General features: G+C 31.4%; 1 protein-coding gene and 1 long non-coding RNA gene across 4 annotated transcripts; one reads left to right on the forward strand and one right to left on the reverse strand.

The window, feature by feature from the left end:
• Positions 1-686: 686 nt before the first annotated feature.
• LOC145119811 (uncharacterized) lies at positions 687-6,386 on the reverse strand. 3 transcript variants are annotated; one of them, XM_079055553.1, is made up of 6 exons: positions 6,184-6,386; positions 5,858-6,094; positions 3,427-3,927; positions 2,989-3,132; positions 1,892-2,382; positions 687-1,460 (listed from the first exon to the last, which is right to left on the reverse strand). In XM_079055553.1, exons 2-6 carry the CDS (start codon positions 6,072-6,074, stop codon positions 843-845), a joined length of 1,971 nt encoding a protein of 656 aa, XP_078911679.1. In that variant the 5' UTR covers positions 6,075-6,094; positions 6,184-6,386; the 3' UTR covers positions 687-842. The 3 variants fall into 3 exon arrangements, with proteins under 3 accessions (XP_078911679.1, XP_078911680.1, XP_078911678.1); XM_079055554.1 differs by having other exon boundaries at positions 1,892-2,373; positions 5,858-6,099; XM_079055552.1 differs by having other exon boundaries at positions 5,858-6,099.
• Positions 2,421-5,188, forward strand: LOC145119813 (uncharacterized). Its single transcript, XR_013714012.1, has 4 exons — positions 2,421-2,532; positions 3,559-3,674; positions 3,772-3,910; positions 4,374-5,188. It is a non-coding gene; the product is annotated as an uncharacterized LOC145119813 (long non-coding RNA).
• Positions 6,387-14,945: the final 8,559 nt, after the last annotated feature.

The raw sequence follows: 14,945 nt of genomic DNA on the forward strand, positions 1-14,945 counted from the left end.
CACAAGTGGGTCGACGGTGAACATAGGTTGTGAAGGTGTTGGTGTTCGTCGATGGTTAATGGATGATAAACATTGTTGTGCGAGGGGTATGTACAAGTCAGAATTAAGTTGTTGATTGTTGGTTTAATTCTGACTTTAGTCAAAAGTGGTGACCGAGTTTTTAGAAAATAAATGATGATTGTGCTGCCTTTTTTTAGGAGTAAGTCATGGGTTACTATTTAGTATTTAATAAGTTATTATAGGAGTGGTGGCCCTCTTTTATATATATATATATATATATATATATATATATATATATATATATATATATATATATATATATATATATATATATATATATATATATATATATATATATATATATTGTATGTGGTGTTTGCTTGTATGTGTGGGCAGGATGTAGCGGTCAATGAGACTTGCCCCACCCCTTTGTTTAGTTTTATGAATGAATAAAACATAGAAAACTTTGGCTCCAAATCTTCTTATTTCTTCCTCTCTAAATCACGCAGCAAAATGTGTTGTTTAACCTTGTTTGTTGTTGCATTGTGGTGTGTATGATGGGCTGTTTCAAACAATTATTAGCCATAATTGATAAATTGGGATTAACAATATATATATATATATATATATATATATATATATATATATATATTTTAAATAGAAATGGAAATATGAATTAGACGATGTAAAGGGTCAAGGATGTGGTGGATAATAGCACATTATCATGTTGTAGGCCAATATTATGTACTTGGGCTCCAACATAATACATAATTAAGTATGTGCATTATCAACCATCAATAAAAATTTTGAATTACATCTTGGAAAAAAATTACAATGATTCTCTAATCGTAAAGCGTGTGTTTCTTGGGCTTAAAGAGATATCTGGATCGATATGATGAGTAGAAGACATCCAATAAAAGACGAGATTGCAGGAAGGCAAATAGAATGACTGGTATAGCAGCAAAACCAGCGACCATATATGGTATCCATTTCTGGTTTTTATGGTATAGTAAGAAGAAGCTCGAACCAAATGCAATCATCATGGTCACAATAGAAAGGAAGAGTGTTCCAAGACCAAACATCAGCTTTTTTGGTAATGATTCTAGGAAATCACGTTCAGCATAACGAGATGTGAGGATAGATAGGAAAATAAGGACCGAGGTTGAAGAGAATATCAATGAAATGGCATCTGCGATCACAAAAACAACCAGTGCTGATCTGGGACCGAACATAGGAAGTCCATTGTTTTGGTCATAACCACCAGGAAGTGTAAAACCAGCGGCAAATACTATGGTTGCTATAAGAGTGGCAACCACCATGCATTGTGCAGCTGTGTCCTTCATCCACTCCTCACCTTTCTCAACTAGTTTTGCATGAGTCTTTGTGAATATGTCATGTGGTTCTTCACCAGCAAAATTTTTCTTTTGTCTGTAAGAAGGAGGGATTATCTGCTTTACTTCCTGCAAAACATACAAATTCAGTCGTCATTATTAGCATGTCAAAAATCACTAGTTTCATATCTATATTTGAGATTCAGTATGTATGCTACGTACCCAATCATATTTATAGAGTGTGTAGCTTCTTGCCTTTGTTCTTTGGAAAAGATATATGGTTGTGTTTGTTTATAATTTATCATATTTCTCCATTAATTAAAAGATCAACATAGTTATAGCTCTATGCGTCCCGTGAGTTGTCTTTATATTTATCGTATAGAAATATTATATGTGGAAAGAATGTAGATATCATGCCTTCTATTCACATAAATGACTTTAAATAGATGATATATCTTATTGAATCATTTATACTTGTATGTATTCTACTTTCTAAAGGAATAAAAAACATGATATGAAAAAAGAAATATTGTTCTCAAGCTTGAAGGGACAAGGCGTACCTCGAACCATAATAACTCTCGTTGCATTTGTAGAGCAACTCCTGACACGTTTTGAAATCGATTTGGCTTAGCACTCTTCCCAACTAAATGCAACATATTATTGCCATCTTCATCTTTGATAGGGGTTATTAAATCTTTCATTGAGCCTATTTCATATAACAAATTGTAGATCTTTTCTTGACGACGTTTGACAGCTTTATGAAACATACTTAGCCCTTTTTCATCTACCTTCCATATTAGATCTGGATATGACCGAATGAGCTCACTTATAAATTTTATGTTACCCATTTTGGCAGCAACGAAAAGTACCCGGGAAGGGTAATGTGTCTTTTTCTTTTTCTGCTCTTCAATAGTTGCAGGTGGCCCTCGAATTATGTCATCGATATCTCTCTTAGGCATTATGACAACCTGTTTCCAAATGATTTTTAATAATTGCAGAGCGTCACTTTCTCTTTCATCAGGCCCCAGCTTCACGTGAAATACTGCAAAAACTTAAAGTAACAATCAAGTATATCATTGTATCAGATGTTGTGATCAAAATTGACATACTACTACTAGTTGGTTGATCCCTTGAATCAAATATTCAATTTCATAAAGGACAATATTGGGTAAACTACATGGAGGTTCATTCGTTTCAAAAGGTACTACCATACTAGTTGATGTATGAAATTACTCATTTAACTAATTTCTGATTCTATCTTTATGGACTACATATTGACAACCATTTTATGTTATGCATTGCATTTGAATTAAGTATTGATCGCTTTGGAACTTGGGGCAGAGTATTGAAACCAATTTCGACGATCTTTAAATATGAAATTATATATAAAAATCGAAAATCATAGCAGGTGTAAGGCCATGCCCTGATTGACTTGTAACCCATCTATTAGCCTATAACTTCTAAAAATTGGTATATATGGATAACTAATGCATAATATCATAATCATGAGCAGAAGGAAATCATGGCTTTATGAAAAAACAATTACGGAATATGTTTCCAAAATCCTATATGGTCACGCATAACTCGAAACAACCAGCATAAAAGTGTTCAAGCTTTGAAAGGGGAATAAAATTGATAGGAAGGAGCATATGCTTACTTGACTTGATAGTTCCCAAGATAATATGTGGCTTTTTTTCCTTAAATGCATCGGTCTTCTTAGCCAAAACTACAAGTATATCTCTGAGTAGTCTTTTATTCGAGGTGAGTTTGGGATGGTCGTTGACTATTCTTAGAGCAACATCTACAAAAGGTTATGCGCTCACTCAGTGAGAAAAAGTTCTGATTAATGCATTAAAAATTAAACACAACTCTCTGAACATGAAGCATGTAGATTTTGAAGAGAAAGATAGGGTGGCATTCTCATCAATTTGCATAGAAATATTGTTAAATTTCGTTATATTTTATCCATGTAAAATTAGAAAAATAAAACAAAAAAAAAAGTTACCCTGGTCAAGAGTTGCACCATTCCTAGGTAGAAATGCAAGAAAATAAAGAAGTCATGATAAAAGGATGAGAATTTGTAACAACAACTTACCGAAGAGATCGGCTTCAACACATTTCTGAAGAACCCATCCCCGATTTTCATCTTTCCAATAATCTCCTAACATGCTATTGGGAATCTCATAATAAAGATACCTAACCATTTTGTCTCTTGCAAATAAAGCAGCTACATAGAGTGGCATCATTCCTTGACTACCAGGAATTTCTAGCACGGCTTTATTCTTCTTCACCATTATCTTTGCGGTTTCAACATTTCCTGCAGTGGCTGCCAAACTGAGAGCAGTGTTGTAACTTTTATTTTGTAATTCAAGATCCTTCTTATCCATCTTAGTTACTAGATTTTTAACAAATTCTTCCACTGATTTGGTGCTTCGTGCAGATGCTGCAATGTGAAGCGGTGTTTCAAAATTTTCAGTGATTGCAGATCGTACCAGCTCTGGTCTTGTTTCAAGGATGGCTTCGGCAGCTTTCCAATCTCCTTTGATTGACGCTTCATAAAGTGGAACTCCAATATTGAGGTACTCTTCTCTATTTCCTTCAATTCAAACAATTTCAATTGTAAGTCGGTGTTAAGTTTAACCCATATTAGTTTCCATGTTCAGATTTTACTTAGGGAGGAGGAGGCATTCCCTCCCAACCCACTCAACTTTTTCAATTGTATTTTTTCTCTTTTATTTTTCTTTATCTTTTCGAACCCACAACACACGGAAATCCTATCTTTTTGAACCCACTCAATTAAAAAAAAATACAAAACAATCAAATGTAAAACCTTAATTAGCAATAGAGTTATCGGCGGTACCACTCCCGCTTCAACGAGTGGGTTGATTGGTTTCACTAACCCACTTCATCATCTCTCTCTATTTTCTCTTTCTTATTTTCTCTTGTACCATGTGTTTTAAAACTTGTATCTTAGTTGTTTTGTATTTTTTTAATTGAGTGAGTTGAGTGAGTTAAAAAAGATAGGATTTCCATGTGTTGTAGGTTCGGAAAGATGAAGAAAAATAAAAGAGAAAAATTGATGTGGTACGGTGGGTTGGGAGGGAACGACTCCCTCCTCCCTTATACATGAGAAGTAGCGGGATTATGGTATGGCTCGCGTAAAGCACCCTAAAAAAGTTACGATTGATATATACTTATATATGAATACCCATAAAAAAATAAAATTATGTTAACTCAAAGTAACCCTTCTAGAATAAGGATGCATGGATGTGATCTAAAAGTTAACATAAAAAACTGGTTCTATTAACTAACTATTTACTTTTATTTATTTTGTAAACCTAACAAGTCATGACTGTTTTAAAAAGTTAAAAATTGTAACTTCTTAAAATCTCATTTTCAAAGGCTAAACAAAATGTTGTTTTAAAAGGTTTTTTCTATACCCAAACATTTTTTTAACTTATTTACTTTTCAAGAACTCAATAAGATAAAAATTCATTTTTAAATAAATAGCTAAACACCCTCTATATTTCCATTTAGTCTACTTTTATGACTGAGATGAGAATTTATGCATGTATGATCGAATGAAACATTAATTTGTGCAAAAATTAATACTCACACAGGCTTAGCGATTAGTATGTGGTGGTGATAGCTGAAACAAACTTAATTAACCTAAGAGATTGTGAATGTGAAGTTGTAGTTACGTTCAACGTGTTAGAAGAAACATATTGACAGTAGAAACATATTGACGGTATCATGAGTTCACGATTATATTCTAGTTGTATATATGTTGTTATTTTGTAATTGAAAAATGAAAAATTAAATATCTTTTTATATTTTATTCTTATCCATCATCCGAATCATATAAAATAATCACATGTTGAAAGTATTAATTTTTTTTTTTAATAATATCTCATAATATTAGTACTTGTTTTGATCAAATAAACATAAACATGAACACAAATACAAACAAAAGATAAGAGGATATTGTCTTGAAAAAAATGTGGTCAAGTGGAGATACATTTCACATATACGGCTATTTTAGTGAATAATCATAATTATGATTATTATATGGTTATTGAAGTTATTTTTAATTTAATAAAATACTAATATACTATTATTCATAAAAATAAACTAATCAAACTTAAATGCTGAGTAGATGAATAAATGAGGTAGGTGATAGTAAATATAGATTCACATGGTGGGTGCCACCATAACATCCATTGACGCTCTATATTTAATGAAAAACTTAATGTATTAATAGTATGAAGATTGAAGGGACATAACCAGCAGGCCATCATGGGGATTAGACTTTAAAATTAATAATTAACTGGCGGTTGTTTATCTAATTACTTCCTTCCTACATACCCAGTTAAATTCTCTTAAACCCTTCTACGCATCTATTCCTTTTTGCGATGCATATTGGTAACATGGCAACATCAGTTTGACTAATCTTGGTATATGTTATAAACCTACACCTATACTAAGGAGTTTTTTCTTGTAAAATTTTCAAGTAGTTTATAAATTACCATTGATTAGTTCTAGTCTAGGTAGATTTTCTGGCAGTGTTGGTAGATGAGTATTCGGGTGTGTTGGTGGTAAGCCTGGTTGTGGCTGAGTATTCGGGTGTGTTGGTGGTTGCTGAGGAATTTGAACCATGACTTGGTTCTGCTGCTGGTGCTCTAGATGCAGCTGCTGCTGGGGGGTTGAGGGGCTCGGTGGGGGCAGTGGACGTGGAGGATTCATCTCTCCGGTGGCTTACTCCCCTGCACTGATAATAGCATTAGTAACTCAAATGTCAGATCCAATCACAAGTTCACAACATGCATTGAGAAGATGATGTATTTGAAATTACCTCAATTTATCCACAACTTATTTCTAAATCTGGTTGATGCTGATCCCAACAGTCGCTTTTCTTAGTATATATCTATGAAAGGATTGTTGAAGGAAGGTTAGACATCAATTTATAATACTGGGTTCCCTACGAAAGTCATCGTCTATATGAAGTACTTCCGGGAAACGCGTAGTATTGACCTCCAAAGGGGGGAGACAACTATAATTAACATATGATATGTACAATTAATATACAAGTTAATTATGTTAGGTATAATATGATGCAATTTTACACATGGCCATGACACCAAATGTGTGTGTAAGAGATGATATCACATTAATTAAATTATAAGTTACATCATTTTAAATTATTAATAGCAAGATGTAACCCCATGATCTTATATCAATATTCTTGAGTTGCTATTAGTCCGTATGTAAACATCAAGTTGGCATTACACCATTAATTAATTTTGAAAGTGGAATATAAGTAATAATATTGATTTACATGGTTCGAGTTTTCAACAGTTGACTTTCAAGGGGTCTGGGTTTTTCAAGTATCTCCTGAGCCCCATAGTCTTGGTCCCAAATCGCAAACGCATGCCCTTTGGGCCGTTCAGTTTTTGTCTAAATGTCATATATAACTAGTAAAGAACCCGCGGCTATGCCGTTTTTGGGGTAATATGGAAAAAATCGGCAAACTTTAAAAGATATGTGCTGAAATTGTAAATCACCATAAATAGAGAAGAAAGTCGACAACTCCTAAAATTAGATGTCAAAAGTGTACAACGAAAAAAAGGGACACTGGTTGAGAAAATCCAAAATATTGTGGCAATAATATTAAAGTTGTTAACGTTGGGAAAATATGTTGGCAAAATTTTAAAGGAGGTTTTTTTGTGTTTTTTATGTCAAAATGTAAAACTTTTGACTACAAGGACAAAAAGTGTCAAATTCATTAAAGAATTGTGGCAAAAACACCAAAATGTAATACCTTTGAATATAAGGACTAAAAGTGTCAAAGTCATTAAAGATTTGTGGCAAAAACCTTAAGGCACAAAAACTTAATCAAAAGACAAAAATGTAAAAATTTTGACTTTAAGGACTAAAAGTGTCAAGTTCAGCAAACTTATGTGGCAAAATCCTAAAGGCTAAAAGAATACTACTCCTAAGCTCCTTTGGATTATATATATATATATATATATATATATATATATATATATATATATATATATATATATATATATATATATATATATATATATATATATATATAATAGGTTTGATCGCTCATAATTGGAAGGGATAATGACTTAAAAGGGTAATATATTTTTTGATTTGTACACATTTGGTCACTGAGTTTTTTTTTTCATCCACATTTACCCCTTCAACTTGTTAAACTGTATACATTCAGTCCTTATGACCGGCTACTCCAGGTTACCCGGTAAAAATGACTTAATAGGGTAATATATTTCTCACTTTGTACACATTTAGTCATTAATATTTTTGTACACATTTAGTCCTTTTTTTTTTGCAAAATAAGTCATTTTTTTTGTATTCATTCAGTACTTATGAATGATTTTTTAGTTTTTTCTCACGAAATCTTACGTGGGACATTCATTAATGAGGTGTATGGGGCTTTTGATGCTTATATCCATCGCAATCTCGACTACTTGGTTGCTTAGGTCATGTGTTCTGAACGTCATAACTTCTTCATATGATCTCGGATTTTAACGATCTTTATATCCATGCGTTCGCGTTCGTATTTTAGTCTACTACAACTTTTATTTAGATTAGTCCCATTAAAAAATATTATATTTTTACTTACGATTTTTATATCCATACGCGGTGGCGGAGTTAGTATGATCCCGGTGCTGCACCGACAACACCTGTTTTTTCTGTTCGCAGTGGAAAATTTCTCAATTTTTTTTATGTTTATACCTATTTTTCATGTATCGGCAACACCTATTTCATCTCGGCAACAACTACTATGTATTACTGCGTCTTCTCCTGTCCATACGTTTTTTATGAATGCATGTATATATGTTTTTTTTATAAAATCGTTAGTAAAAATATATTACATTTTAACGGGAGTAATCTTAAAGAAAGTTGTAGTAGACTCAAAAAATGAACACGTGGATAAAGATCCTTAAAATCTGATATCGTATGAAGAAGTTACGATGTTCAAAATACAAGACCTAAGCCAAACCACAAGACTTACGCAACCAAGCAGTCGAGATCGCATTGGACATAAGCATCAACAACCCCAAGCACCTCATCAATGATTGTCTCACGTAAGATGTCGTGAAAAAAAACCTAAAGAAATCATTCATAAGTACTGAATGAGTACAAAAAAGGACTTATTTTGAAACAAAAAAAATGTTAAGGACTAAATATGTACAAAAATATTAAGGACTAAATGTGTACAAAATGAAAAATATATTACCCTATCAAGTCATTTTTCCCGGCTAACCTGGAGTAACAGATCATAAGGACTGAATGTGTACAGTTTAACAAGTTTAAGGGGTAAATGTGGACGAAAAAAAACCTCAGTGACCAAATGTGTACAAATCGAATAATATGTTACCATTTTAAGTCATTATCCCTAATTGGAATATCTCCGCCTTGATTCAAGTTTCGTATATCATAAATGCTTTCTTGAAAGGTCTCTAGTGGAGATGGGGTAATCCCGAGTTTTTTTTTTTTTTTTTTTTGTAAATTCAATAAATGAAAGAGAAGGAAAATTTTGACAAAAAAAATGAAAGGAAGGAAAGTATTCATTAGTAGGTTATAACCCGTATACCACACGGATGATAATTTAAAATAACATTTATAATGACGAAAATATAATGATTAACCATAAATTTGCTATACTTCTTTATAAATCTAAATCGTCAATTTATAAAAAATTGTTTATATAAGTTTTTCTAAGTTAAGTGCTAGCTTTACTTAATGGTGTATTCCAAGATATGTGGGGACAATATAGTCTATAAAAACTTTTATACTTTGCTTTTCATAAGAAATCTACCACATTATCTATAAATCTACCACGTCAACAAAATCCATATTAAAAGTACACCAAAAGCCACCTAAACACCTGTAATAGCTTGTTATTTTCAAATATACACTAAAAAAATATTTTTTGTCCGGTTGGATACAATTAAAATGAGAAATAGGTACAAAACTTATATTAAAATCTTCAAGTCATTTACATCAAGTCCGCAAAGGAAAAAAAAAGATAGCTCATTGGTAGGGAAAAAAAGATACTTCAAGCCATTTCGTTGTTATTTTAACGTAATTTTTAATTTAAATACAAAAAAAACATAAAATATGCATGCATATTACTTGTGATGGATGTGGAAAGCTAGGTCAGTAACATGTGATTCTAAGATACATAAAGTTTAACACATGACATGATTCTTCAAAAATTGGTTACATTTTTGAAAACTAATAAAATGAAAAATTTTCGCAAAGAAGTTAAAAATCTAAGAGGCCTAAATTTTATGTATAAATAACATAAATAAATGAAAATCAATAAGTAGTAAGCACCATTGAAATCAATAGTCCTAGTCATTGAAACAAATTTTAAGATTTTGTTTCTGTGTAATTTAATCTCATTAATGATGTTGTAGGACTTATTCTAAAAAGAAGTTGATGGTAGATTCTTATGTGGAAATTAAAATATAATCTTATTTTTGGAACCGATTTGGACGATTTTGCCTTGTGCAACCCATGTTCATCAATGTTGATTTTGGGTTTTTTATTAAAGACATGACTTGGAGTAGAAATTTAATTTGTATTTTCAATTTTATACTTGACTTTGTCGATTTTGCACTTGGCCTATATATCAATGGGCAAAAATAAATCAACTGTCATAAATGCCAATCAGGTAGCGTTTGGCACACCCGCTTTCCCATTACAACTCCTCTTTCCCGTCAACACCTACATCAAATTGTTTATAAGCCACAAAAATTACAACAAAATCGAATAAAACATGAGCAAATGAGTGGTTTACTTTAAGTATCCAGGTAGTACACCACAATTTTATGAGCTTTTAGGGAAAATTCAACATATAAACATGCTTTAACCAACCAAACACACCAAATAATCAGACCTGATGTAAACTGTAAACTGGGACAAAAAGTAAGATGTTATAATTAACACAAAATCATACATTTTCGAAATAAAGGTCATAAAAAGGGACATCTGCAAACCTGTTGTAAAGTAGGGACATATAAGCAAGATGTTGTAAGGTTTACATCAAGTTATTATTCACTCTTGACCTCGTCTGATGGATTATTTAACTTATTCTTTTTCACTTTTTGGACAATCGCCACTGGTTCATCATACTGCATGATACTTTTTTTTCCTACTCATAGGATGTAATAACAAAGAAAAAAAGGAAAAAGGGGAGTTATAACAAACAAAATTTGAAAGTATGTTTCTGTTTCTTGCATTTTAACCCAAATTTAATAGGGTTAAATCTAAGAAATAGCAAACAAATGCCTTGAGTGATTTAGATATCCTATTAAGGTCAAACACAAACACTTCCATGAACTTATTTGGGTTGGACAGATTACTCATACAAAAAGCCACTAAAGAAAAAACAAAAAAACAAAAAAACATTAAATTAATACGACGTGATTAAACCATGATAAAACAATTTTCATTAGCTCTAATTCTTTTACAATGAGTATATTGGTAGATAGAGTCTGCTAGATTCATAATGCTTTTCAGAGACCAATATTGTCTTTGATCTGTTGCAGATGTAAGTTAGATGGCTACATGTACAAAGTTTAAGTTTGAAAAAGGCAAACTAAAAAATATTGTTGCAAGATTGTTTTTGAAAAAATATTAGACTATAGTAGCATGAGTAAAACAATATCATAACACAATCGTTTACAAAATATGACCGCTTATTTAGGGAAATAAATAATACCATAATACGGTGGCATATGTATATATGGACATAAAAACCATGTAAAATAAGAAAAATATTATTTCATATTATAGGGTTCACAAATGCACCTTCCACATATAACCCAAGTCTGGAAACAACACTCGTGGATGCTCATTGGACACATTTACTATCCGCAACAGATATATAGTATATATTGTTAATAATAGTAAAATTAACTAAAATATAAGTAAACCAATGACAAAGTGCTACTACCAAGTGATGTTATTGTACCTTGACTTGGATTTATCAGCAAAGCCACTAGGCTAACTTCCTACAATTTGCATTATACCAACCTATAACTTGCAAAAAAAAACAGCTGATTAGTCTCCAAAGTGTGGTGCAATTAGCTTATGTCGACCTTTGTACTTTGAAGACCATTATAAAACGTTCATCAAGAGAGGATACACATTTAGATAATAACAAACCATAAAGAAATTATTCAATGTTAGACACGATACATATATACATATTTCATAAGAGGTAAAGAAAGGAATGTACATATGTTTCTTTAAACATGCATGTAAGAACAGAAACTTGGAAAACCCTTATAACCCCTGTTCAGCCTTCCCCTTCAATTGCTTCATATTGGTAGGTATATGGCTTGGACGGTTTTATCTCTCACTTGAAAAAAACATATCAAACGTGGAATCAAGATTTAAGAAGTTTTTAAAAAACAATCTTTGAGTTTTGAAGCCAAACAGTCTGTACCAAAGATCTAGGGTTTCTAAATCTAGGCACCAAAAGTGAGATGGTGGATGTTGTTGAGGGCGTTGACAGTGAGGCTATGGTGTCTCTGGATTGGTAGTGAGCTCATGGTGGTCGTGGTGAAGGATAGTGGTGGTGGATGAGATTAGTGCTTTTCTTAGAGACAAGGAGAAGGAGAGTTGTAGGCGGTCGATCTATAAGCCATTTGGAAAATAAACGGGAAAATTTGAAGTGCCGTCGTCGGATCCTTAAACCGATCGCAGGGCTGGGAAGGTGGCCGGAAAGTTTACTATAATTGACGTATGGAGGCAGACCATCGAGGGGCCAAAAGCATGGAACCCATGCATGGAGGTATAGGTATATGAGAATCAATATGAGAGATAGATTATTCAGCAGGATTTCAAAAATAGCGAAGGGGAATTTGAACTGAAAATATTGAATCCTAAAATTAGGGGATCAGTAAGGAAATAGGAGGAAGATGTCGCGTAATCATTCTACAATCACTGATAGACAGAATCAATTTCAAATTTTAGGGATGGATCTCGGTTAAAGAATAGGCGGGAAAATAAGTGATGAGATACATGTAAGAGTGACACATGGAAATAATAAGGCTTATAAGGAGACATGTGGCATGTAGGAGAGGTTTTTATTAAGAATGGAGATTACGTGTTCCCGAATTCGAAGGAAATGAAAGGAAAATTTTAAGTTTTTGTGTTCCCGAGTTAGAAGGAAAAATAAAATAAATCATAAAATTTTCCTTCCCCTCACTTTCTTCTCAAATTCGTCCAATTTGAGAAAAAAATTTGGAAGGAAAATATTGCTCCAAAATCTTTTCTCTCCCCTCACTTTCTTTCCATTAATGAAACTCGGGAACATGATTTTCCTTCAACATCTCTCACATTCCCTCTGTATTCTTCCATATCCCTCCTTAAGTAAAGCTCGGGAACAAGTGTTGTCATATTTGTCATTATATCATATCTAAATAAGATGCATGACATGCCATTTTGGGAAGGGTCAAGAATTAAAGATTTTTTTTGGAATTTAAACTATATATTTTATACAAAAAACAAATATTTCATTAAAATAAAATAGAAAGTTACAACATTTTGAAACATTACTTACGGCATTATACAAAAAAAATCTCATTATTTAGGATTTTTTTATAAAGTCCTAAATGTTGTTTTTTGAACAAAAAAATTCATTATTTGAGGAAAACCACGTAATCTGTCGTTTCCTGTTAAAATAATATATATATATATATATATATATATATATATATATATATATATATATATTTGTTAATTTGGGCGCAATGATAAATAATTGGGACTTTTATGTTAAAAAAACGTTTCAGACTTTATCAAAAAAAATTCCAAATAATAAGACTTTTCTACATAAAACCTCATTACTTAACTACACTTAATACTAAACTTAAAACTTGATGTAACTCATATGTGAATGACATGTAATTCACAAGTAAATCATAAGTGATTCACCTATGACTTATATGTGATTCACATGTAAATCACATGTCATTCACATGTAAATTACAAGTGAATCACATATGAGTTATATATGAATCACAAGTGATTCACATATGAATTACATGTGATTCACATGTAGATCACAAGTGAATCACATAAGAATTACATGTCATTTACATGTAAATAACATGTAATTCACATATGAATTACATGTGATTCACATGTAAATCACATGTAGTTCACATATGATTCACATGAAAATCACAAGTAAATCACATATGATTCACATGAGTGTTCTTGCATTAATCATTTTTTTTTTAATTTTCTTGTACATTTTGAAGAATTTTTGGAAAATATTGAAGAGGTGAAAAGTGAAAACTCGAAAAAAAAATATGGAAATCTTGATATGAAGAAATGATCATACTGTGAATCTTTGTAGTTTTTATATTTTTTTATATTTTATTTTGTATCGAATAAAATAATTGTAGTACTATGTTTATAGATTGATTAATAAAAATGAGATTTTTTATGATTTACTTACAAATATTATAGTATAAGAAATTAATTGTAGTACTAGTTTATAACCCCACTAGTACAAAAATGACCTACAGACACACCAAAAAAGTGTGACCATATGCGTATATTGACATTTTATTTTTTTACTGAAAGTGTGACGGAAGGTGACGTCATCGTATGGGTCTTATGATCACTTTAAAATGTAGTGTCCATATGATATGAAAACATGTGGTCGTATCATAAAAGTGTGACAATTGTGTAGGGAATTTTGTTCCTAAAATCAATCATTTTATCCAATATTGTGGCATTAAACCGTAAGTAGACACACTTTTTTAGTAATTGTAGTAACTGTATATCGCCGACTAACGATATACATGTTGTTTCAATGTGGCGTTTTGCTAATAAATTGTCACACAGTTTAAAGTTTATTAAAACTATTGAGTGTCTTTTACATACATGCAATTACGATGAACATGACCATGTTCACTAAATAGTCACATGTAATTACTTTCATAAGTGACGATTTGTTAATAATTAGTCACACAAACAATTTTTTATTGTGATCATTGTCTATCGTATAGAGACACACAATTACGTGAAACATGACCGTAAGCATTATAAAGACACATTTTATTAAAATTATGGATTTAATATTAGCTTACGGTCATATTTGCATTACTTATCATGACCGCTTCTTTTATTTAGACATATAAAAAGCCATAAGTATGACTATTTTATATCATTTCGACATAGAAAATCAATTAAAAATAACCACAATTGGTTTATAGACAAAATTGTGTGACTAATATTTATATAAAGACACATAAAATATTGTAATTTTGGCGTGACTAATTTTTATATAAAGCCATAGGAAATTTGTTTAATATGGTGTAACTAATGTTTATGTGAAGTTATAGTTATCAATGGACATAATATCCATTTCATTTCCATTTTTTTTGTAAGATAAAAACAAAAATAAACATGTTAAAACTTAAAAGAAAATGATATTAACATTAATAAAAAAATCAATACATAAGTTTTCAATTCAAATACTAAAGACATTAACTTGTAATCAAAAGATATATATACAAGACTTTACACATAAACTAAGAACTATATCTCCAA

The sequence above is a fragment of the Lactuca virosa genome, chromosome 6 (assembly GCF_052849685.1).
Source record: "Lactuca virosa cultivar CGN04683 chromosome 6, Lactuca_virosa_CGN04683_v6, whole genome shotgun sequence".
Taxonomy (NCBI): Eukaryota; Viridiplantae; Streptophyta; class Magnoliopsida; order Asterales; family Asteraceae; genus Lactuca; species Lactuca virosa.

Coding starts and splice junctions, on each gene's coding strand:
- LOC145119811 (XM_079055553.1), bottom strand. CDS start 6,074: ATGAATCCTCCACGTCCACTGCCCCCACCGAGCCCCTCAACCCCCCAG. Junction 3,928..5,857: donor TAGACTAGAACTAATCAATG/GTAATTTATAAA, acceptor TTTGAATTGAAG/GAAATAGAGAAGAGTACCTC. Junction 1,461..1,891: donor GAGAGTTATTATGGTTCGAG/GTACGCCTTGTC, acceptor TATGTTTTGCAG/GAAGTAAAGCAGATAATCCC.